Here is a 25,274-nt window from a genome sequence, read left to right on the forward strand (position 1 = left end):
TTTATGCATTTAGTGTGTGCGTGCACGCGAACCGTGTTGTACTTGTGGAAGTCAGGCAGCTTGCAGGAAATGACTCTCTCCTTTCATCACGTAGGTCCTAGAGATTGAACTCAGGGGTCGTCAGGCAAGCGTCTTAACCCACTAGGCCACATCTAGCTGGCCCCATACTTTTATGAATGACTGGAACCCCCAGTTAACCATAGATAAGGAAAGAACATGGCCAGGGTGCTCTCTACAGATTGTCTACGGTGGGGCATGCAGAAGCGAGAGAAACTGTGTAGATCTGCAAGTTAAACCCTGAAACTCCCAAGGGTTGAGCAACTGAGGAGTTAAACTGGAAAGGTTGGACTTGTGATTTAGAAGACCTTCCAAACCAGTTCCTTGGTGGAGCTGCTGAATCACTGGGAAGTTTATCTCCATCGAAGTCAGTTTCTATCAAAAAACTCGAAGTCTGTAGATAAGTGGCGGAACCCGGCGAACGGTTACAGTAAACCACCCGTATATCCAGGCAGGATGGATGCCTGCTTTTTACCCTCGACCCTCATGCGTTTGCTTCGTAATTTAGAGATACCCTCCTTAACAGTTCGCCCTCTTCACCGGGAAGGGCCCAAAGTACTAGCTGACTGAGAACAGAGCTGGAGAGAGCCAGTGAAGAGACCGACTTGGTGCTCCATCACTGACGTCCATGACTATTTTGTCTGTCCCTGTGCTTTCTTTCAGGCACTGGCTCGCCAGAGAATATGTCTGGTTTTTGATACCATACATGATCTACGACTGCTATGCCATGTACCTCTGCGAATGGTGCCGAACCAGAGACCAGAAACTCCGACGTGCCACCATCTTCCGGAACTTCCTGATTGAAAACCGCCTGATGGTCACGCATCATGCGGTCATCCTGTTTGTCCTCGTACCTGTCTCACAGGTACAGCCTCTCGGGACAACAGCCTCACCAGCCATTCCGCCACTGGAACTGCCTTGGTCATTCCTTAGGAGTGGGAGGGCCCTTTTCGTTCCCTTCTGTGCTCTGCCCACCTCCTGCTAACTACGTCATTGGGTTCGGTCTTCCATGCAAGCAGTGGAGGAAAACCATAGCACCTGCAATGTCTGTGACTCTAGCCAACATTGTTACTTTTTCTTTCTTTTCTTTCTTTCTTTCTTTCTTTCTTTCTTTCTTTCTTTCTTTCTTTCTTTCTTTCTTTCTTTCTTTCTTTCTTTCTTTCTTTCTTCTTTCTTCTTTCTTCTTTCTTCTTTCTTCTTTCTTTCTTTCTTCTTTCTTCTCTCTCTCTCTCTCTCTCTCTCTCTCTCTCTCTCTCTCTCTCTCTCTCTCTCTCTCTTTTGGGTTTTTTGAGACTCTGTGTAGCTTTGGAGCCTGTCCTAGAACTCACTCTATAACCCAGGCTGGCCTGGAACTCACAGAGATCCGCCTGCCTCTGCCTTCCGAGTGCTGGGATTAAAGGCATGTGCCACATTGTTACTTTTTCAAAGATTGTTTCTATTGTGTATGTATGGGTGTTTTTGCCTACATGTATGTCTGTGCACAACTTGCTTACCTGGAGGCTGTAGAGGCCAGAACTATAGGTGGATTCCCTGGAACCAGAGTTACTGGTGATTTGAGCCACCATACGGGTGATAGGAATTGAACCTGGGTCCTCTGGAAGAGCAGCCAGTGAGTGTCCTTAACTCCTGAGCTATGTTTCCTGTCCTGATTTGGTTTTTAGTTTTTTTCCCCATTACCAGGAATTAAATTAGCACCTTGCTCATGATGGGAAAGCAGCCTACCATTCATTCATCTGTGCCCCCAGCTCTTTTGACTTTTTGAAATAGTCTGAGTTGCTCAGGTTGACCTTGGCCTTGTAGTCCACTGACCTCAGCTTCTCCTGGAGCTGAAATTATAGGCCTGTCCCACCAATAGACATCAACATCATTTCTGCTTTATTTTATTGAAGTGGGTGTGCGGGTACCTGTGGAAGTCAGTAGTGGCATCAGATCCCTCGGAGCTGGAGATCCAGGTCATTCTGAATTGCCTGACAATGGTGCTGGGAACCAAATTCATCCCTGGAAGAGCAGCAAGTGCTCTTCACCACGAAGCCATCTCTCCAGCCCTATTTGTTTATTTTATTTTATTTTGAGACAGGATCTCACTATGTAGACCAGACTGTTCTCAAATGTGTAGCCATCTTCCTGTCTACCACATCCAGCACACTCTATTTTCTTATTTCCTTTGTGTACCTGTGTGTGTGTGTGTGTGTGTGTGTGTGTGTGTGTGTGTGTGTGTACGGTACAAGTAAGGAGGCCAAGGGACAACTCGGAGAAGTCAGTTCTGCTACCATACAGGCTGTAGGTGGTATGGGGTCCCACTTAGGTTGCCAGGCCGTTGCCTTTACCAGCTGAGCCGTCTCTTTGCCCCACGTCTTCTTAGTCCAGTGTTTCCGAGCAGGTCGGTCCATCAGGTAGGCTGCTATTTCAGGAAGAAAAAAAGAAGGTACTCCATTCATTCGGTAAGGACTTTGCCTTCTAGCACATACTTCGATGACTGAACAGACCCAGTGCTTTTGACACAGAAGCACCAGAGTTCCTCCCTATTGTCCCTAAAATCAGATGAAGCCTGCTGTAGGACTCAGTGGGCCTATCTGCATTGACTTTGGGTCCTCCCCACATGATTGGCAGGGAAGCAACAGGATATTAACTGGATGGCCACTTGCCTGTTAACATTTTTCTCCCTTCAGGGTCTCATGGTTATCTTTTCCCTATAGCCTGTTAGGATTTTCCTTCTGGTGGTTTCTGAAGCTCTACATCTCAGTGACCTTTCTTCTCTCTCTCTGCAGAAGCTCCGCGGAGAACTTGGAGACTTCTTTGTCGGCTGCATCTTCACAGCAGAACTGAGTACTCCGTTTGTGTCGCTGGGCAGAGTTCTGATTCAGGTATGTGTGAGTGAAACCGCAGATGTGAGGGCGGAGGGGACAGATCCTACCCTGCCTCTGGAGACCGGGGTTTGGTGAGATCTTAGCACCAGGAGAAGAGACTCTTTGACAGGTTACATCATCATCCGGACCAGGTGGAGGAAACTTTTGATCTCTGTCTGTCTGTCTGTCTGTCTGTCTCTCTCTCTCTCTCTCACATACACACACACACTTGTTCTTATACACCTATAAGAGAGGTGGCTTGGGTCAAATTCAGCATCACTTTTGGTAAACTTATGAGGCTGTATATGGTGGCTGAAGAGAGAGCTCAGTGGGCAAGACAGCTTACTGCACCAAAGCAGTGTTACCCCCCTCCCCTCCCCACTCAGGGCAACATCCATAATACTGGGCCAGAAGCAGATACCAGCTTGGTTCTTGTAAAAGCTAGGCATGGCTGAGTGTGCAGCCTAGCTGAAAGGGTGAGCTCTGGGTTCAGTGAGACCCTGTCCCCAGAGAGTGAGAGGGTGACAACTAACATCTTCTGGTCTCCACAGGGACATGCATGGGCCTGCATACCTGCTTGTGTGTGTGTGTCTGTCTGTTTAAGTGCCAAGCCATTTAGCGCTGTAGGCCTTGATTTGTACAAGAACCTGCTTGACTGTGGTAAGGCTGGGTTCCATACCCGATGACCCATCCTCTTGGTGACCTTGTCTTCTCCTTCCTTTTTCCTTGCAGCTGAAGCAGCAGCATACCCTTCTTTACAAGGTCAATGGAATCCTCACGCTGACCACCTTCCTCTTCTGCCGGATCCTTCTTTTCCCCTACATGTACTGGTCCTATGGCCAGTACAAAGGAATAAGCATACTCCGAGTGCCGTTTAATATTCCTATGCACTGCAATGTGGCCAATGCCATCCTCATCTCTCCCCAGCTCTACTGGTTCTCACTGCTGTGCAAGAAGGCAGCCCGGCTCTTTGACACTGCCAAAGCCAAAAAGAACGGTTAATTAATCTCAGGAGTCAGGCACTCACACGAGCTGCCTCCTCTACTCAGTATTCCAAGGACCAAATTGTGCCTGGGGTAGCTTCTGCCTTCTGGATATTGATAAGCCTCTGGATTTGAGGTTTTCTTTGTAAGAATCCCCATTACCTCCCCCTTCTAACCTGCTCCTTTTGCAAAAGCACTTTTCTCCCCTACCTCCCTCCCACCCCCGCCCCGGTGATAACTTGGATCCTGTCAAACCTCCACCGCAGCAAAGTAGTTTTCATGCAAGCCTGAGGAGCCTTCCTTGGGCCTCTGACAAGAGCTCTGGGAGGAGGCGCACTGCTCTCCCCACTCAGGGCAACATCCATAATACTGGACCAAAAGCAAGGGACCACTTGGTTTCTGAAGTAGCGTCAGTTTTCCAACACTAGGAAAACCATTGTGGGTGTGTAGTCTTTTACTGTTTACTAGACAGCCCTGGTCTTCTCCTCTGTGTATCAATGAATTCTCATCCTACTGACTTCCAGTCAGCAGGACTCACTGATAATGGGAAAGAGGCAGGGCTGAGAACCTGAAGACTTGAGTAGGTCAGGCGGCCAGCAGAGGCCAGCACCTTTGCAGGCTGGCTTGGTATAAAGACCAGTAGCACAAACTTGTGAGCTTGTTGCAAGCAGTCACCGACACTATTTTCTTTGTAGCATAGTCTCTTACCCAGTTTTCTCTGCGTCCACATAGAAAGCTGGTCCCGAACTCCAGGACAAAGTGAAGTGATGGCTTCTACAGTGGATGACCAACCGGGTCATCCCACTCTGACACTGCCCTTTTCATTCAAAATGGACACAGCCATCTGCATTCCAACCTTTGAGGTCTCAAGCAGGCCATCGCTTCCTGAAGAGACCCATTTCTGTATTGAATGTGCGGCCATTTAGCCACAGACTAGAGAACATGAGGGCAGCCAAGCTGGCCAGAGCACGTCCTGTGGACCAACGTGGTAGCCGTGTGCAGTCGGATGTGGTGGAGCGCTGACCCTCCCTCACAACAGGCTGGGGTTGAGAGCGCCTGCCGCCACTTCCAGGTAGCAGCAGAAACACTATAAGTGCCTTATAATTCACTCTTCATGGACTTTTAAAGGACTGGATGATTGCCTCAAATTTTGAGTTTCAGTCTTTAATAGGTGCCATTTAAAAAAAAAATGCTGTTTTGTGTTTTGTTTACTGTCCATGTATCCACAAGTCATCCATATGGTGATTAAATTGCACTAAATCCTGTTTCTTATTTGCTAAGTGCATTGGCACTGACTTCCTCAAACATCCTGGGACCCAGCTTGACAGACTGGTGTGTGGGATCCTAGTCTGACCATGGAATGTGACTGACTTCCAGGCAGGTCTTATTCATACCTTCCTCCAACATGTTGGTTCAAGGTACCAAAGGATTCACGGAAGGTGGCCAGAGTTCAAGCTCAGTGTTCACATATAACTTCAGGTCTGGCTTCCTCTGGTGAATCCCAATTAGGAGTTGGGAGAGTGGAAGCCTGCCTGTTGACCACAGAACAGTTTACTGTAGGTAGGAGAAAAGTAGTAAACCATTTTAAATGAGGGTGTGGATATGCAGGAGGTGACGGGACCTTTTCTCTCATCCCCCTAAATGATACCTCCCTAACCAGTTCTTAAGAGTTGTGTAATAGTGTCTTTCACACTCATTTCTATGCTTCTGCACGCATTGTTACCTCTGCCATTCACTCATCAAAACGAAGATGCCACTCGAGGGTATCAGCTGTTCACAGGCCCTGGCTTAGCACAGCCCCTCCTGGCTGTGCTGAATGGATGGTTATTACCCCCTTACCAGTGTTTCATGGTTCAATCCTCCAACAAAGGTGCAGGCCTCTCTGGCACACAAGTCACAGCCAGTGCCAAATGAGCCCTTCCCACGTGTGCCCTTTTTGGCGATAACCTTGGAAAAAAAGATGGAAGTACTAAAATGCTTGCTAGCAGCCCAGGCTAGCCTTGAACTTAGGATCCTTCTACTTCAGCCACCCCAACGCTGGGATTATAGGGATGTACTGTTGGCAAGCCTAGCTGAAGACTCCAAGAGACCTCAGTGAAAAGAACATGTAACTTCCTATTTTTTTCTACTAAGTAGCTCCACCTTTGGGCTTACTGCCAATCTAGGTGGAAAAGTTCAGTTACAGACATGTTCCTCCCCAGCTGGACTTGTTTTTTTTTTTTTTTTTTTTTTTAACTTTTGGATGTTACTATGTAGTCCAGACTGCCACCCTCAGCCTCCCAAAGGCTGACGTCACAGGTGTACACTGCCACACCCGCCCCACTGGCTTGACTTGATCCTAAAGATTACCTAACCCTAACTTTGGAGCATATTTAAGCCCAAACTTCTGAGAAAGGCTCAAGACCAGATGAAATCCAAAAGAGTTTTATTGTAGTCGTATGTGACAAATAGCTACGAAACTGTTTTCTTTACACTGCTCCTGTACTGTATCCCTCTCATCCTGTGTACATTCTCACCCGTAAGGTCGTGCAGCCCTGGGCCCTGTAGGAACACCCTGCTGGAGGGACGGCTTTGGCTTTTGTTCCGCCCTCCAAGGTCAGAAGTTGTTGATCTTCTGTAGCAGGGTTTGCCGCCGCTCCTCGGGGCTAATGTTCTTAGCGATAGACTTGAGGAAGCGCTGCTCATCGACCTTCTGGAGCAAGGAGCCCACAGAAGGGTTGGCCTTGCTCAGGGTTTCATAGCAGGTAAGGATTTCCAAAGCCAGCACGTACAGGGGCTCACAGACCTCCTGGGGGAGCATGGCCATGATGTGCAGAACATGACAGAACATCTGGGTATACACAAACAAGGTTTCCTGAGTCAAGTCCCCTTCCTGTCCCTGGGCCCAGGGGCCCCCCGACTGGATCAACCTGACGGCATCCAGGATACTGGACAGACTACTACAGAGGAGTCTGACCACATGGCTCCAGCCGTCCATAGGGAGCCAGTTAGAACAGCTCTGGCTGCAGAGAAACTGGAAGGCTCTCAAGGAGAGGACGGAGAGCTGGAGCTCCTGGGCAAAGGGCCTCAGGTTGAGCAGGGGGACAAACTGAATATACTCCAGGCTGTAAGGGACGTGAAGGAGCTGCTTCCCCAGCAGCTTCCTGGTCAGCTGCTGCAGGCACTGCCACTCCTGGGGACTACACCAAGGCATGACTTGGACCAGGGCCACCAGAAAGCCCTTGCTAAATAATCTGACCTCCTCGGGATTGTCCACATCCACCACTAAGAGGGAGAGCATCTCTTCAGAGACACTGCTGGAGATGGAGCAGCACTCCATCCAGGCGAGAAGCCCCGTGCCTGGCCCATAGCCTTCGTGGGCCTGCGAGGTCCACTGGGCCTCAGAGAGCTTACAGATCTCAAAAAGGGTGGCTGGCACCTCACACTTGAAGTGTCCTTCAAAGAAGCTCTTCAGTCTCAGGCCCACAGTCCAGTCCAGCTGGTCCACCTTGCGGTGGAGCCAGGACAGGGACTTGGCCCAGGTGTCTGGGGAGAAGGTCTCGGCGTTGGCCAGCACAATCTCGCAGAGGAGCTCCAGGATGTGGGTCACAAGATCCTTGCTGTCCAGAGGGAGGCAGCGCTTCTCCCGCGGGAGCTGCCAGAACTTGCTGAAGCTGTCCAGGAGCCGGCACAGGCTGAAGAGCAGCGGGAACGGGGAGCAGGTTTGCAGCCAATACTCTTCCAGGCTCACGCCGGCTTCAAGGGTCTGGATGAAGAGCTTCAGACTCAGACCTACCTCCTCCGTGTCCAGCATCAAGAACGGCAGGACAAACTCCTTCAGCACCTCATCAGGCTCCAGAAGAGCGGCAACGGGAATCCCCTGTGGTTTCACAGGATTCATCAGGCAGCTCACCAGCTCCAGAAACTGCTTCTCTTCTTTGGGGGTAGAGAACTTTGTCCAGACAGTTTCTTTGAGGCAGGACACCATGAAGCTGGTATGTGGCTTGGGCCCTTGTGTTTCTGTGAACTTGAGGGCAGGGAAGGCCGTGAGAATCTGAGCCAGGAACCTGTGAGTGCCCAGATTGCTCACAGCTATGCTGCACATCCTCTTCACCACAACTTCCGGGTACAGGATCACCAGGCGGGCCACGGAGGTCACCGCTTTCGCCAGACCCTGTTCGGAGGTGCTCTGTGCCAGCTGGTTAAACGTGGTGTTGAGGTCTTCCTGAAAACCCTCCAAGTAAAGAGACAATCTGTCGGAGAGGCCCTTTGGCCCCCAACAATGCAAGACACCAGAAAGGACTTTATTTTTGTCTGGTAGGGAGAGGTCTGCATAGCACTCCAAGGTCAAGCAGGTCACCTGCTTGATCTGAGACTGGGGAATAACCCTGTTAGATTTGATGACTTCCATCACCGTTTCCAGCAGACTCAAGACCAAGTCTGGTTCTCTGAAGAGAGACCTGTTGTTAACCAGGCAGGCAACCCACTCATCTGAAAAGGCCCACTTCTTCTCAGAAGCAAAAATGTAGCACATTTCCATGTGCCGGTCCATCTTCTGCTCAATGATGGCCATGGCAATGGAGGCGGTGATGTCCTCGAGGCCCTTGTCATTCAGCACTCGGCTGGTTTTTCTCAGGAAGTCCCTGACACACTCAGCTAGTTCACAGACCACCTGCCTCTCCTCCTTGGACATGCTGGCAGTATCCAGGTAGAGTTTCAAGTTCTGGCTGAAGGAAGTCAGACTGTCACACAGCCGGTAGGTGTCATAATTTGTCCCCTGACTGCTGTTGAGCATGTCCTGCAGTTCTGTACCCCACTCCTGCAACAGGCTGTGCATCAGTTCAAACCCCATGAAAACAGTCTCACCGGGGAGTTTGGCCAGTGAGGTGAGGCTCACGTCCCGCTCTGCCTCCTTGACCTTCTCGGCCAGGGCCTGTTGATGGTATGGATTCTGGGTGTCCGAATTCCATACAGAGATCACTGTGGCTAGCTTGTCTAGGTACATGGTGGCGGATACCTCCTGGGGGTCGTCCTCCATCAGTGCAAACACACTCAGCATGTCAGCCAAGTTAGCCAACGCACAACACTTCATCCCGAGGCACAGGATTCTCTTTTGGATTTGCTTCAGCCCACTAAGCAGCATGGCCAACAGCGGCATGGTGGGACCGACATCGGGGTCAGACTTGAACCTCTTGGGAGGATGGGAGAACTCATCTGAAGATGGCAAGTATTTATGGGCCATCATCCTGAACTGGGAAAGCAAGGGGTCCTGCTGGTCACCCCTGTGCTTCATCATCTCCCACCAGACATCCAGGAAGAAGGCGACATCCTTGGAAGAAGTGTCAACAGTCAAGTGTTCCAGAAAGTTCTGTAGCTCTGAGCGGCAGATGGTGGTAGGCAGGGCCATGAGGAGCTGAATGAAGAGTCCAGAAGCTTCCAGAGACTTCAGCAGCTCAAAAAGGACAGTGTGGTTGATGGTCGGGATCATGTTGCCCACGGAGAAGAACACATCTTCCTGCCACCGGGTATCGGTGTCGGAAGGGCTGATGGGGGAGGGCTGAAGAACCTTTGCCCAGATGATGATCAGCGCTTTCTTCTTCCAGGCAAACGGCTGCGAATGTGCTGTGGCTGAGGAGATCTCCTTCAAGGCCTCCACAATGGGCTGCCCCACATGTTCCCAGTCGGACTTTGTCAGCTGCACCAGGGCTTTGGGGTGGAACAGCTGTTCAGCCATCAAGAAGCCCCCATGCAGAATAGTCATTTCCTCACAGATATTCAAGGGGCCTGCACAGAGAAGCCAAGAGTTAATCAAGTTTTCAGAATGGTCATCGGAGGCTAAGAGAAACAGCCCCTGGCTGTCCATCAGTATCAAGTTAAAGAGGACCTTGAACATCAACAGAAGAGGACATTGGTTAGTAAGAGCTCCTGAAGGGTTAGGGTCATAAGAACTTGGCTGAGGAATAAAACCCAGTTTCCAAGATCTCCAGAATGGAAATCAGGAGGACAATGGTACCACTGGGAAGAGGCAGAGAGGGATTCAGAACAGGCTTCCAAATTTCTTTGTAAGTATTTTATATTTATTTGAATTCTCTGGACCTCTGGAGATGGAGTTAGAGGTGACTGAGAGCCACCCGATGTGGCTGCTGAGAACTGAACTCGGTTCTCTACAAGAACCTTATGTGCTCGCTCTTAACCACCGAGCCGTCTCTCCAGCCCCCCAGGACAGGCTTACAGGGACGGTAAGTTCAGTGCTGGTACCTGGAGTCTGAGGTAGAACATGTGGTGAGTGCCATCTTCCAGCAATGGCAGTGAGTTAAGGAGAAAAGGCCTGACCTTGACCTTGATGTCCTTCCTATACTAATTTCCTGCCGGGTTCCACCCTCCTGAATGCTTAAGGGAAGTTCCTTGCCTGTGTATCCTGCATAATGGGCGTTAACAGCTTAGATGTAAAACATCAGTAGCGAACTTCTGCCCTCCCGGGTTCTCCCATTGTGCTGTAAGCCTGTACTTAAGACCTCCTCCCTCCTTCAATAAATGGTATTTGGCCAAAAAAAAAAATTATACTGTATCAAGCTGATAATAGAAAAATAATTAATAAATTAAAAAAAATTATACTGTACCAAGTTGATAATAGAAAAATAATAAATTAAAAAAAAAAAGGAGCTTAGTGGTGGCGGCGCACGCCTTTAATCCCAGCACTTGGGAGGCAGAACCAGGCGGATCTCTCTGAGTTCGCAGGCCTATAGCACTTAGGCTAGCCAAGTGAGTTCCAGGAAAGGCGCAAAGCTACACAGAGAAACCCTGTCTCACCAAAAAAAAAAAAGAGAGAGAGAGAAAAGGCCTGATGTGAATCTAGTCAGTTATGGAGACCAGGGGAGTGACTAAGATCCCTCAGCAAAGTGTCAAGAGGAAAGCTGGAGTGTGAGGTTACAGGGGGCAGAGGACTGAGGGACAGTGCCACCAAGTATGTATTGGAAGACATGACAAAAGCCAGTGACATGGCTCAGTGCCTATCTGCACCAAGCCTGATGACCTGGATCCCTAGGCCTAATCCAGCAAGAGAGAACCAACCTCTCCAAGCTGTCTTCTGACCTCCACCGATGGTCCCCACACATACACACACACACAGAATGTAATAATTAAGAAACAAAACCTGAGCTCGGTGACACAGATGGAGCCCCAACACTGATGATGCACAGTCTTTGTTTCTTTTTGGAGGGGGGGGTTGTTTATTGTTTTATTTTAGTTTTGTTGTTGTTTGAGACAGAGTCTCACCAGGAACTGGCTGGCTTTGAACTCACAGAGATCCGCCTGCCTCTGCTTCCTGAGGATCAAAGGCGTGAGCCGCCGCCACACCCAGCTGAGCCTCTGTCTAGGAGCCCAGAGCCTTGCACAAACTGGACAAGCACTCGACCTCTGGGCTGTATTCCCGCCCTGCTGCCCTTCTTCCTAAACATGTCCTGCTCATGGGTTTCAACGTTCCGGGCCTTACAGGGAAAAAGTTCCCCCAGCAGTTTCTTCCCGTCAAAAAGGGACAAGCTACTGAAGGGTCTGGCTCTATGGCAGGACCCAGGAAAGCAGCCAGTCATTCACTGGCCTAAGAACTGATCAGACATTTAAAGGGAAGGCAATATGGGAGTTTAATCAGACAAATGGATTTAAATCCTAGCTCAGTCATTCCAAAAATGCAAAAATGTGACTTTGAGCCTGGGCCGTGGTGGCGCACACCTTTAATCCCAGCACGAGGAGCAGAGCAGGGGATCTCTGTGAGTCGAGCCAGCCTGGCTACAAGTAAGCTCAGAAAGCGCAAACTACACAGAAAAGTCTCGAAAAAAAAAAAAAAAACAAAAAAAAAAAAAAAAAAAAGTGACTTTGTACATTGCTGAGTCTGTCTACATACACGAGACTATAATGTTCACGGTACAACCATGAAAGTCACGTGACACAACACACGCGCATCACACTCGTGGAACTATTTTGGTAGCTATCTTCTGGAAACATCCTTCGGGGATGGGAGAATGGAAGGGATCTATGTATCTCTCAATGGTCAGCCCATAAAGGGCCAGACTTAAATGGCCAGTTGTTGGCCCCACTGTCTTGTCACTGTTTTATCTCCTCCAGGACAGAAACAAAAGGGCACAGGTCTTTATCAAAGCGTAAAACTTGGCCCAGAAACTAAGAGTGTAACAACTAACCGGTCACGGCCACCGTTCCCGACAACCCCCACCCATTCCCAGGGCCCAGAGATGCCTAACCCTTCCCTCAGTCCCCCATACTCCCAGGAACACATCTTCGACATTCTTATAGGTCACGGGGTCAGCAGCAAAAATACTGACTCCAGTGGCCCATGCTTCTAATCCCGGCTCTAGGGAGGCAGATTTCTAGGAGGCCAGCCAAAGTACATTGTGACACCCAGTCTCAAACCTCCCCTACCCCCAGGGGGAAAAAAATACTGACTCCAGGCAACTAATTAATTTCTTGGCTACTAACCATTTAACCCCCCCCCCCAAAAAAAGTCAAGGATCAGCACTACTAAATCCAGGCCTGAAGGCAATGCACCTTGGCTTCCACAGGAGCAGTTGGGCAGAGCTAGGCTGCTGTGGCAGGGTTCTTTCCGGCTCAGGCTGTTCTGCCTGGCCCCAACACCATTCCATTGTGACTATAAATTCAACTTTGTTGCATTTATCAGCTTAGCTGAGCAGATGTCTGCCGCCAAACATGTGCCTTTCAGACGCTGTGTACATGTGCTTGACAAAGTCCCAACTTGCTAGGGGAAACTGAAAGACTATCAGTAGCTGGTGCTAGGAAGTGACTGCTTACTCTGGCAGGCACTGGGCTGGGCTTGGTGGCACACATTTTTTTTTTTTTTTTTTTCTTTCTCTGAGATAGGATCTTGTTGCGTAGCCAGGGCTGGCTTGAAACTATTTGGGCCAGGTTGGCCTAGAACTCTTGAGATCCTCCTGCGTCTGCCTCAAGAGTGCTAGTCAGACATCAGCCACCACACCCAGCTTTACACCTATAAAATCATTTAATCATCAAACTAACTTCTTGAGGATTATCACTCCTGTTTTAGAGATGGGAACCTCGCGGCCCAGGCACAATTTGTACCGAGTGTTTGAACCAGCGGAGTCGAGCCATGGCAGAACTCTTCACAGCTGCGGGGCACGAAACTACCATTCCACACTAAAGAGCTGGCTAGGGACAAAGCCATTTCTCCACAGCGTATTATTTGCAAATCTTGGAGTACCTCCCAGGACAGCCTCCCCATCTTACCCTCTAAAGAGCACACCTAGTAGGGTGGGGAGGCTTGGCAGTTGGCCACAGATTTCTATCAACGCCGCTCTCCTTCCAGACCCCGCCTAGGAGGAGACTCCAAACCAAACAGCACCCAGATTTAAAAAGTGCCATCTCAGCTGTTGCAACCCCTGCTTGCAAGCGAGGGCTGCGGGGCACCACTGTGCGCGAGACACCGTAAGGCGCCCAGTTATGCACGAGGTCTCAAAGAAACTCCAAGCCTCTGGGAGGAAGACAGTATCAGCATCTCTGCCTTGTGGACTAGGAGACCTGCTAAGAAACTTGTTCACTGGCTCGCATTCCCTCAATAAGGAAGACCGGTCCGGACGTCCGTCCCTCCCAGCCCGGCATTTCCGAAACACGTGCAGTAGCCCTGTGCACTTTCAGGGGATCCAAGGCTACATTCGCTCGCTGTTTTCCAGTGGGAAGAGACCACGAGGGCAGGAGGAGGGATCGAGAAGGACCAACACGAGGCGGGCTGTGGGTTGGAGGCCGGCCTCGCGGCCGCGGGTCTCCAAAAACTCCTCAAAAAAACCCCCAGCCTCCAGAGCCGGAGCCGGAGAGCGCCACTGGAGGAGCGCAGGGCCTCGGCTCACCCTGGCGGTGCTTTGCGGGGCGCGGCCCGAGGGCCGGAGTAGGGAAACGCGAACCCACCTAAGTCCATGGCGGCGAAGCTGGCGGCGGGGCTAAAGCCGCCCCTCCCACTCCGAGGCCAAGAACGCGGCGCCCACGCCACGGCACAAAGGGCGGCGTCACAGGCCCCGCCCACCGCTCGCCTGGGCTTCCGTGCGGTACTCCGCTGGCCGGGTGCTGCTCCGTGCGCACGCGTACTCCGTCCTCCTCCTCAAGCTCGCGGCGTCGGGGCCGCCCAAGCCCACAGCGCCCCCTCTCGGCCCCAGGCGTCCCAGCCGTCTACCCTCAGGTACCGTAGGCCGGCTCCTTGCAGAATCTGGGCTCTTGAGTGAGGCCAGGAGGTCCAGTCCCTTCAGTCCAGACCTCTCATTCACCCTCACCCAGGAACCCCGGGCAACTCCCGCCCACGATTCACTCCTACGGAATGGCTCCCCAGGCTGCCCACTAACCAGCAGCAGATCCACGGGACTCACCCCTCCCTGTCCAGCCTCAGAGACACGCACAAATGCCCAAATGCTTTTCATGCTGCACGGTCTTCTATGGGCAACGGCAACGTCCATTTTCAGGGCTCAGAGGTGCCTTTGTAACTTTGAAGGACAGTCCTACTGGAAAAAGCACTGTGGGACAGGACCAATCGCATGGATGCCTGGTCTGCAACTTGTACTTTATCAAACACACACACACACACACACACACACACACACACACACACAAACGCCCTGTGTTCTCACACACTATCTCTTTGCCCTTTCTTTCCAAGGCCTGATAACCATCTCCTTTGCTTATTTCCAACTCTCTTCTAGTACCAGGTATCACTTAGAACAGAGAGGCCCAACCTCTGGTGCACCAATGAGCCAAGTGGAATTTGAAATGGCCTGCGCTTCCCTCAAACAGCTGAAGGGGCCCGTGAGTGATCAGGAGAAACTGCTGGTGTACAGCTTCTACAAGCAGGCCACCCAGGGCGACTGTAACATCCCTGTCCCTCCAGCCACAGATGTGAGAGCAAAGGCCAAATGGGAGGCCTGGAATGTGAACAAAGGGATGTCCAAGATGGATGCCATGAGGATCTACATTTCCAAAGTGGAAGAGCTGAAGAAAAAGGAGCCTTGCTAAGGACATTTTGGCAGCTACAAGAAATAACATGGCTCCACTGGTAGGGAATGGGCTTTAGAGTTCCTAATGGCTGAAACATACTGAAAGGGTAGCAGGGTTAGCGGAGACATCAAATAAATCACTTGAACCGCACCAGAGTGGAGTCTGTTGCAAAAGAAACTCTGTGAGGGCCCTGGAAAGGGATTCAAATGTGCAAAAGCATCTCTCAGCTGGGTAAAACGCCATTAATCTGGGTTTGGGGGGTCTGACTGGCATCGACAGCCTTCCTAGTCCCACAGCCTATGTGGATGGATATCTGGCAGAAGAGGGGATGGGTGGGTGGTGGTGGGGAATCATGCTATGAAAATGACCAAGGTTGGAAGTGGAGGCAGGGCCTTGGATCTGTATCATTAAAGGGGCTGCCAACTCACCAAGAACCCAACAGTACAGAGGGGGCTCTGCCTTCTAAAGAGCTAAAGTCAAATAGAAAAGTCCTGGTCTGGAACACGGGTCCAGAGAAGTTGGTATTTTGATGAACTCAAACTTTCAGTGACACAGTGGGGAAGTAACTCATGTATCACAACACAGCAGCCGAGGGACAATGGAGCAAAATGGTTTCCGAATCTTAGCATCCGAAAGACTCACCTAAGGCTTGGCATCCTAAATGTTCTTAGGATTGCTGTTCCTAACCTAGGTTTCTGCTTGGGGCCCTGACAGACAATATGATGATTGGCACATGTGGCTCATACAAGTGCCAGGGTACTCTCTGCCAACCATTTCATCATCAATGAGCTACCATGGTGCCTGGAAGCCGGCATATGAAGTGCCAGAGTTCTTGAAGGACTCTACAGTATCATGGCACTTTCCTTTTCTTCAAAACTTGTCCTCCATCTGAGATACAGCCACTTGTCTGCCATGTGTGAGGCTCCGGGTTTGATCCCTAGCAAATCTAATCATGTAACAGCAAGTTTCTAAAGGTGTTTTTGTTGTTTGTTTTTTGGTTATTCTGGTTTTGGGGATAGTGTAAACCAGGCTGGCCTCAACTTTCAGAGATCCGTCTGCTTTTTCCTCCTGAGTGCTGGGATTACAAGCATGAACCACCTTGATGGTTATTAAGTATATTTTTATCATTAAAACATTATTTATAGCCGGGCGTTGGTGGCGCACGCCTTTAATCCCAGCACGAGGGAGGCAGAGCCAGGCGGATCTCTGTGAGTTCGAGGCCAGCCTGGGCTACCAAGTGAGCTCCAGGAAAGGTGCAAAGCTACACAGAGAAACCCTGTCTCGAAAAACCAAAAAAAAAAAAAAAAAAACATTATTTATTATTGTGTATACACTATGTGTAGGTGTGGCAGGAGTGAGTATGCTAAGCGTGCATGAAGAGGTCAGAACACAACTCTAGAGTTGATTCTCTCTCCTTTACAGAGGTTCAAAGAGCAAACTCAGGCTGCCAGGCTTTTGTGCCGCCACCTTTACCTACAGAGCTATCTTGTCAGCCCTAAAGGTTTTTGTTTTGTTTTGTTTTGTTTTTTGAGACAGTGTTTCTTTGTGTAACAGCCCTAGCTGTCCTGGAATTTGATTTGTAGACAGGCTGGCCTTGAACTCACAGAGATCTAGATCTGCCTGCCCCTGTCTCCTAAGTGCTGGATTAAAGATGTGCACCACCAAGCCGAGTTAACAAAATTTTAATTAGTCCTCTTTTCTCCTTGTGAATTAGAGGGTCTATATAGTGAGTTCCAGACTAGCCAGGACTACATGAGACCTTGTCTCAAAAACAAACACAAGCTGGGTGGTGGTGGCACAGACCTTTAATCCCAGCACTCAGGAGGCAGAGCCAGGTGGATCTCTGAATTTGAGGCCAGCCTGGTCTACAGATCGAGATCCAGGACAGGCACCAAGACTACACAGAGAAACCCTGTCTTGAAAAACCAAAAAACAAACACAAACCCAACCTCATTTTAGAACCATCCTTTCCAAAAAGCTTTAATAACAAACGCACTCAATAAAATTGTTTTTAATGTTTGAAACCAACTTCCTATATTAACCTAAACAGAAAAATCACCAGAATATGAAAAACATATTTTTCAGGCTGAAGAAATAAATTTAATCCATTTTAAAGATGACTAAAACCATTTTATAAAGAAAATAGTACAGAACCAGGCCCACAGAAATGTGACTCATTGAATATTTTGTTCATTAAACACTTCCTGATTTCTCTAGTTATTCAAAATATAAAATCGTGAGAAATTACCCAGATATTTTTTATCCAAAGGATAATTTTTCTTAATCTTTTTGTACATGGGTGTTTTGCCTGCATGTATGTATGTGTACCGTGTATATGCAGTGCCTTCAGAGGCACTAAGAGGATGCTGGATCCCCTGGGACTAGAATTACAGAGCAGCCATGTGGGTGCTGGGGAACAAACTCAGGTCCTCTAGAAGAGCAACCGGTGCTCTTTTTTTTCTTTTTTAAAGATTTATTTTATTTATTATGTGAACTGTTCTTTCTGCAAGTTTGCCATATGCCAGAAGAGGGCACCAGATCTCGTTACAGATGGTTGTGAGCCACCGTGTGGTTGCTGGGAATTGAACTCAGGACCTCTGGAAAAGCAGACAGTGCTCTTAACCTCTGAGCCATCTCTCCAGCTCCCAACAAGTGCTCTTAACCACTGAGCCATCGCTACAGCCCCAGGATAAAATTTATTAAAAAGCAAACAAACAAAAAAACCATCAAGTCTGGAAGAGTGGCACACATCTATAATCCTAGCACTGAAGGCTGAGGCAGGAAGATCCCAGCAGGAGGCAGAGGCACGTGGGTCTCTGTGAGTTTGAGGCCAATCTAGTTGACACAGTTCCAGGACTGCCAGGGTTACAAAGTGAGACTCTGTCTCAAGGGAAAAAGTTAAAAGCTACCTTGAGTTCCATAGTGAAGAGACAGGCTACCCTGTGCTATCAGGAGGCTACCCTGTGCTATCAGGGGAGATGGTCTTGGAAAGCCAAAGGAAAAAGTTTCTTTAAATGTCAAGACCTTCGATGGTAAGGTCCATCAGGACCTGGAAACATCAGCACTCTAAGCAGTTGGTTTGGCTTTTTTTGACTTGTTTTGTTTGAGACAGGGTCTCTCTCTGTAGTCCTGACTGGCCTTGAACTCACAGAGATCCTCTTGTCTCTGCCTCCCGAGTGCTGGCATGTGCCACCATGCCCAGCTGGTTTGGCTTGATTTGAACATTTGTTCCAATATTAACAACATGATTCACAGTTAATGAAATTTTCCTCCATCCCCAGCCAAGGGTAATGTTCCATATAGAGCTGTCTCAGTCTGGATAACAATTAGTTACCAATTTAATACAATTACACACAGGAGTTCACCTCTACCAAGAGTGATAAAAATATATTTCATTTCTAAAACGTAACAGAGCTTTGAAGAGTGGAACTACCACACGAGCCTCCTGTCTATGCTGGACACAACTAAGTGGTGGGTATTTATTGTACACAGACGTGCTGGGCCTCGGATGATAGACTGCAGGTGTCAGTGCTGCTCCCCCATGGCTTCCATTAACCCGAAGCCTTCGGTTTATTTCTCGTGGCAAACCACTCATCACTTTTGTCTGCTGCCATTGCCTGTGGAAACAGAGGGACAGACATTACTCCAAGTCTGCATTCTCCACCGTGACATTGGCAGGAAAGCGAGTTCATCTGTGTGGAGAATGTTGTCCACTCTAACAGGAGAGCAGTCGCTTGGTGATTCTCACATGCTGCTGGCACCAGGGACTGGGTGTGACTCCAGGGTCCTGGGGAGGACAAGAATCTCCAATGCTAATGAGCTTTAGTCTGACACCAAGGCTAAATGACGGTGGAGTATTACTTACCACCTCCAGTTCAAGCCCCAGGACCACCACCAAACCCTGTCTGCAAAAACAAAACAAACAACAAAAACAGCAAATACGGTAATACTTTTTTTTAAAGTGAGTTTTGGGGGCTGGAGAGATGGCTCAGCACTTAAGCATATGTACTGCTCTTGCAGAGGGCCTGAGATCAGATCCCAGCGTCCATGTCAAGGGGCTCACAGTCACCTGTAATTCTAACTCCAGGGGAACTACCACTGTCTCCTGCACCACAAGGGCACCTGCACGCATGCCATATACTCTCTCTCTCTCTCTCTCCACACACACACACACACACACACACACACACACACACACACACACACACACACACACCAATGGTAATAGAAATAAATCTTTTTTTAAATTGAGTTTTTATCATGCACTAGGTACTATACTGAGTCCAGGTAAGACAAAAGTGACAATCCAGGCCTTGGGGATTATACTGAACAGCTATGGAATCACACAGAAAGTTACTTTTCAAAACGAAGTGTGTGTGCTTTGAGGCATTTACTGTAAATGACTCACAGGTCCTATCAGATTGAAAGGTAAGGTAAATGGTTAGAGAAATGTGTCAGAAATACTCATCTACACCAGGAGGAAATGACAAGATAAAGTTTACATTAGGAAACAACATAATGTATTTAATTTAGCAATAATGAAGCTGAAGGTGACTGCCCTTGGCAGTGAGCTTCACAAATGGGACAAGACATGGCTATGCTTCATTTCTATGAAATCTTAGGCCTAGCCAGCCTGGTGGTGGACACCTGCAATACCAGCACTCAAGGGGAGGAGTAGGAAAATTGCCAGTTCCAGAATAGCCTAGGTTACTTCATAAATCCCTGTCTAATAAGTAATAATCAATTTTAGGGCTATCTGATTTACTATTTGGATGAAAATGTAAAGAACTTAAACCTTAAAGCAATATTAAAAATCAACTCCCTGCCAGGAGGTTGTGGCGCACACCTTTAATCCCAGCACTCAGGAGGCAGAGGAAAGTGGATCTCTGTGAGTTCGAAGCCAGCCTGGTCTACAGATTGAGTTCCAGGACAGCCAGAGCTGTTACACAAAGATACCCTGTCTCAACCTCCCACCTCCCCCCGCCGCCATCCCCCCCACCAAAAAAAAAACCCAACAGCCTCCTAGAGCTGGAAGAGTTGTTTCTGTTTTAGCAGTCATAAAGACTGAGGAAAAGAACAATTAGCTCTGGTATGGAGAATTCAAAAAAACCTCTCCATTTTGAAGGACCAGCTCAAGGAGAGGGACAAAAAACCCTTTGGGTGGAGACAAGAATACTTTTGTTACCATAAGCAGTGCAGTGAGAACAGAACAGGGCTGAGCTAAGGGCTTTCAGAAGATAAAGACAGACCAGAGAGCAGATAAGAGCCAGACACACAGCAAGCTCAGTCAGTGATGAAGGTTATCTGGGAGGCAACAGAGAGCTAGGAGATTAGGTTCAAACTCACTGGATTTCAAAAGCAGTATCAACAGACCAGAGATATTTCAGAAGCAGAACTCAGCTCTTGGTGAATAACGACTAACAGAATTTAAGAGACAATCAAAACAAGTGAGAAGAAACTATGTCAAAGTGGCTGTGTCTAAAAATCTAAAATAATCCTAGGGCTGGCAAGATGGCTTGTCAGGTAAAGATACTTGCTGCCAAACCTGCGACCTGAGTTTGGTCCCCTGGACTCACATGGTAGAGGGGAGAACTGACTCCCACAAGTTGTCTCTGACCTCCATCAACACGCCACTGCTTGCACATGCAGTGAATAAATAAAATGTAATAAAACTTCAAAAGACTAAAACTATATAAAGTAAAAAGCAGGTTCAAAGCAAAACAAAAAACAGCTCTTGGAAGTCTAGCTTGAACAGCTGGGATATTAGGAGATATCACTATTTCTTACTTATTTGTGTTTGTTTTTGAGGAAGGATCTAAGTAGCCCTGGCTGTGCTGGAACTTGCTCTATAGACCAGGCTGGCTTTGAATTTACAGAGATCCTCCTATCTCTGCCTCCCAAGTGCTGGGATTACACCCAGCAAGATATCTTTTGCCCCCAGGAAGGACCAGGGTACAGAGAAAGGAAAGAAGTGATTATAAAATCCTGGAAGACCTCCATCTAAGTCCCTGTCTCCCATTTACTAAATACCTGATACCCATGAGTGATAATTTTTCTGAGCCTTAGTTTCCTTACAGACTGAACTTAGGAGGCTCTAGACGTAGAGAATATACACCCAGCCCTTACGAACACGTCAAAGCACACCGGGGTGGTGGTGCACAAGTTTAGTCCCAGCACTGCAGACGCAGGAACTCTTAAGTTCCAGGCCAGCCTGGTCTACATAGTGTAACAGGGCCCGAGACCTTAGCACAACTGACTCCATGGTGGAAGTATCATTCAGGCTGTAAAACTCAGCATGTAGGGCGGGAGAGATGGCTCAGTGGTTAAGGGTATTGTCTGCTCTTCCAGAGGACCTGGGTTCAACTCCCAGCACCCACATGGCAGCTCACATCTGTCCCTAATTCCAGTTCTAGGGGACCTGACCCCCTCACACAGACATACATGAAGGCAAAACACCAATGTACATAAAATAAAAATAAATAAATTATAAAGAAAAAACCCAGTATGTAGACAGCATTGCCTGTTAAACACTAAAACAAAGGCATAATCTTTGTTTTTTGGCTTCTGTAGTTCTGCTTCTGGCTAACTGTTCTTGTGAACTGAAGTATGTCAACCCAAGACATGCATTTTTGTGCTTAAAAGCTCACCCTGAGAAAGGCTCTGGGCTACACTGGGATCCCAAATCCTCAGTGTACTTGCCAGCCAGTTAATAAAGACTTTCTATTGGTTTAAACCCACGTCCGAGCAGTCTTCTCTGGTGAATACCCCACAACAATAGTGAGATCTAGGATAGCCAGAGCTACATAGTGAGACCCTGTCTTGAAAAAACCAAAACCAAAAAATAAAAGAACACATCAAAGCTAGGTATAGTAGCTCATACCTGCAATCTCACTACTTGGGAGGTTAAGGTATAGTGAATGCTTACAGTTTGAGAACAACCAAGAAACCACTTAGTGAGTTCTAAGCCAACCTGGACTACAAAGTAAGACCCTGTCTATAGAAACAAGGCAACAGGGATAGGGAGATAACTCAAGGGATAAGAGCACTTGCTCTGCAAACATGAGGACCTGAATTCAAATTCCCCAGTGAAAATCATGACTGCACTTTGCTATAGCACTGAGAGACAGAGACAGGAAGAGCATGAGAACTTGCTGGCTGCTAAGCTAGGTAGCTAGCATTCAGAAATTACAAACTTCTAGTTCAGTGAGGGAACCTGTCTCAAGGAAACACGCTAGAGTGGGATAGAGGAAGACACTCACGTCCTGCTTTGGCTTCTCACATGCACACAAGTAAAATCAAACATGGAGAGACAGGGGAGGGGAGGGGAGGGGAGGAGAGGGGAGGGGAGGGGAGGGGAGGGGAGGGGAGGGGAGGGGAGGGGAGGGGAGGGGAGGGGAGGGGAGGGGAGGGGAGGAGAGGAGAGGAGAGGAGAGGAGAGAAGAGAAGAGAAGAGAAGAGAAGAGAAGAGAAGAGAAGAGAAGAGAAGAGAAGAGAGAGAAAGTGTCTTTAGCTAGGCATGGTGACTTATGCCTATAAATTCAGCAGGGGCATCAGAATCAGGAATTCAACATCATCCTCAGCTACATATCAAGTTCAAGGCCAGCCTTGAAGACATAGAGAGTTCCAGGCCAGCCAGAGCTGCATGGAGATTTGCTGCCTCAAAAAACAATCCATAGCAAAACAAACAAAAATTTTGAGAGGTGGGGTGCGGGGAGATGGCTCAGTGGTTAAAGTGCACTCTCTATGTAAGCTTGAGGGACAAGAGTTCAAATCCTCAGGACCCAGGAAAAGCTGATGCAATAGCAGGTATCTGTAACCCCAGTTATGACAAGATGGAGGCAGAAAGGGAGAATCTCTGGAAGCTCAAAGCCAACTGCTGACCTTGGGATCTGAAGCTTCGAGAAGACCCTATCTCAAAGGTAGAAGGTGTGGATGTTGTCCTCTGACCTGCCTATACGCACTGTGGCATGTGCAGCCCATACATTATACATTATACATATATGTATATACAGTCTTGTTTTTCTTAAAGTACATGGTACATAAGTAAAATGCTTAATTCCTACTTCATTTAAATTGCCTTAAATATAAAACACACTGGAGTATTTTAGGGTAAATGTTATGATGCCTGAGATTTTCCTGATAATCCCCAAGAAAAAAGAAAAAAAAGTAAGAGTCAGAGTGATGGGAAGGAATGCTGAAAGTGTATGGCACGGAGGCACTGGGAGGCACAGGTATACTCGTTTGAGGTGTATTTGAAATTTCTATTCATGACATATCAAAAAATCAAAACTATTATGCAAAAAATGGACAAGACTCGAATATTTAATTTATAAAAGAAGCAAATTGCTAAGAAGCTTATACAAAGGTGCTATTCACTATTAGGGAAATACAAATTAAAACCAAAACGAGAAACTATTCCCCATTTCTTAGAACAGCTACCAGAATCAAAGAAGCAGTAACGAAAAATGCCAGGGAGAATGCGAACAAGTGCAACGTGCACAGATGCAGCAGCTCCCCATGTTCCTCCGCAGAGAGGCCTGAACAGGACCAGTCCTGTAATGAACGCTTTCCAAACTTTATTTTAGGGGATCCTGGACTGAACTGGGCTGTATGCCTACTAGGCAAATGCTTATCCACTGAACCTCCCCCATCCTGCTGCTTACCTTTTTTCTTTGTTTTGGTTTTGGTTTTGGTTTTTTCGAGACAGGGGTTCACTGCCTTGCCTGTCCTGGAACTCATTCTGTAGACCAGGCTGGCCTCAAACTCAGAGATCCGCCTGGCTCTGCCTCCTGAGTGCTGGGATTAAAGTTGTATGCCACCACACCAGGTCCTGCTGTTCATCTTAACTAAGGACTCACCTGAAGTGCAACAATAACCCTATAATAACAATTTTCCTTCTTTACAATATCTTAGATTTGTTTTTATGTTTGATCTTAGCAACCAAGCAATTACTTTACATGAAAATAGAAATAGCTAGCCAGGAGGTAGTGTATGCCTTTAATCCCAGCACTCAGGAAGCAGAGGCAGGTAAATCTCTGTGAGCTCGAGGACAGCCTGGTCTACAGAGCAAGTTCCAGAATGACCAGGACTATCCTGTTTCAAAAAAAAAAAAAAAAAAAAAAAAAAAGAAAAAGAAAAAGAAAAAAAGGAAGGAAGGACAGATGGACAGAAGAGAGAAAAAGAAAGAAAGAGAGAAAGAAAAGCTGTCTAGAGTAATATGACTATACTCTAGGCCCTTAACCAGTTTCTTTGGTTTATTAAGCCAAGAACTTTCACCTTTTCACCTAAAAGATGTCCTTCTGTGGCTCCTCTTTCTTCATTACATTTATTCACTCACTGAGTGTATGTATGTGTAGGGACACACAGGTCACAGTGCGAGGGAAGACTGGAGGACAATTTGCTATTTTTGCCATTTGGATCCATTATTAAGTAAATAAGGTTTTGAACCCAAGCACTGAGATACTGAGTTAATCTAGTAACAATTAGCTACTAGGTAACTAAGGCATTCATTTGTGTACACAGTGTGGATACACTGCCCAAAGAGATTACTCCTGTTCCAAGTGGACAGAGCAAGTGAACAAGAGATTTCCTCATGCCACTCAAAGCAGGGTACAATCTAAAATGCACGAGTTACTCATTTCTGAAGTTTGCATTTAATACTTTCAGACATGGTTGACTGCACATAAACTATGAAAAGAAAAACTGGCTAAGAGAGATTCACTTCAGTATAATTATTCTTGTCAGCTGTCCGGCACTTTCCAGTACAGTACAAGCAATTCCCCTAGGTACTGACCTTAGAGACATGAAACATGGAGCTGCAAGAAAATTAAAACAAGAATGCTCACAGCACTCTTCTTTAAGTAGATAAAAATCTAGAACCAACCTAAATGTTCCCTACCATGGGAATGGATAAACAAGTTGTTATCTAATAAAAGCAATACAAAAGATGATATAAGCAATTTCATGGTGGAATCTCAAAAAAACACTATCTTTTTTTTTTTTTTTTTTTTTTTTTTTTTTTTTTTTTTTTCTTTTTTTGGTTTTTCGAGACAGGGTTTCTCTGTGTAGTTTTGGTGCCTGTCCTGGATCTCACTCTGTAGACCAGGCTGGCCTTGAACTCACAGAGATCGCCTGGCTCTGCCTCCCAACTGCTGAGATTAAAGGCGTGCACCACCGCCCGGCAAAAAAACAAAACAAAACGTTATCTTGAGAGAAAGAAACCAAGCATAGAGAAATACCTACTAAATGGATTCATTTGTTTGAAGTCCAAGAATAAATGAAACTGATCTACTATGCCAGAAATCAGAACGGCAGCTGCCTCTGGGAGAAGCGTCAGGGAGATGGGAAGGAGGCAAGGTCTCAGTTCCACAGGAGAGCCAGAGGAGTG

The 25,274-nt window shown here is 47.7% G+C and overlaps 4 protein-coding genes across 6 annotated transcripts in view; 2 read left to right on the forward strand and 2 right to left on the reverse strand.

The window, feature by feature from the left end:
• Tlcd3a (TLC domain containing 3A) overlaps window positions 1-5,158 on the forward strand; it is a 29,861-nt gene extending 24,703 nt beyond the window's left edge. For 2 of the 3 annotated variants that reach the window (XM_037200746.1, XM_028866780.2), the window contains exons 3-5: window positions 721-922; window positions 2,826-2,921; window positions 3,636-5,158. In XM_037200746.1, the coding sequence (XP_037056641.1) occupies window positions 764-922; window positions 2,826-2,921; window positions 3,636-3,905 (525 nt within the window). In that variant the 5' untranslated portion in view covers window positions 721-763 and the 3' untranslated portion in view covers window positions 3,906-5,158. Of the gene's footprint in view, window positions 1-720; window positions 923-2,825; window positions 2,922-3,635 lie in introns of those variants that run through there. The other variant, XM_028866782.2, reaches the window with a different exon arrangement.
• Window positions 5,159-6,294: 1,136 nt separating this feature from the next.
• On the reverse strand, window positions 6,295-13,945 carry Gemin4 (gem nuclear organelle associated protein 4). Its single transcript, XM_028866777.2, has 2 exons — window positions 13,814-13,945; window positions 6,295-9,649 (listed from the first exon to the last, which is right to left on the reverse strand). The coding sequence occupies exons 1-2, from the start codon at window positions 13,821-13,823 to the stop codon at window positions 6,483-6,485; spliced, it is 3,177 nt and encodes a 1,058-aa protein (XP_028722610.1). The 5' UTR covers window positions 13,824-13,945; the 3' UTR covers window positions 6,295-6,482.
• On the forward strand, window positions 13,928-15,037 carry LOC114691450 (diazepam-binding inhibitor-like 5). The gene is made up of 2 exons (XM_028866783.2): window positions 13,928-14,081; window positions 14,596-15,037. Exon 2 carries the CDS (start codon window positions 14,642-14,644, stop codon window positions 14,903-14,905), a length of 264 nt encoding a protein of 87 aa, XP_028722616.2. The 5' UTR covers window positions 13,928-14,081; window positions 14,596-14,641; the 3' UTR covers window positions 14,906-15,037.
• A 3,170-nt stretch (window positions 15,038-18,207) lies between these two features.
• The window catches only part of Glod4 (glyoxalase domain containing 4), a 19,654-nt gene continuing 12,587 nt past the window's right edge, over window positions 18,208-25,274 (reverse strand). Inside the window, exon 9 of the mRNA XM_028866784.2 lies at window positions 18,208-18,504. Within this exon, the coding sequence (XP_028722617.1) occupies window positions 18,439-18,504 (66 nt within the window). The 3' untranslated portion in view covers window positions 18,208-18,438. The remainder of the gene's footprint in view (window positions 18,505-25,274) is intronic.

Source organism: Peromyscus leucopus, chromosome 8b (assembly GCF_004664715.2).
Source record: "Peromyscus leucopus breed LL Stock chromosome 8b, UCI_PerLeu_2.1, whole genome shotgun sequence".
In the NCBI taxonomy this organism is placed as follows: domain Eukaryota; kingdom Metazoa; phylum Chordata; class Mammalia; order Rodentia; family Cricetidae; genus Peromyscus; species Peromyscus leucopus.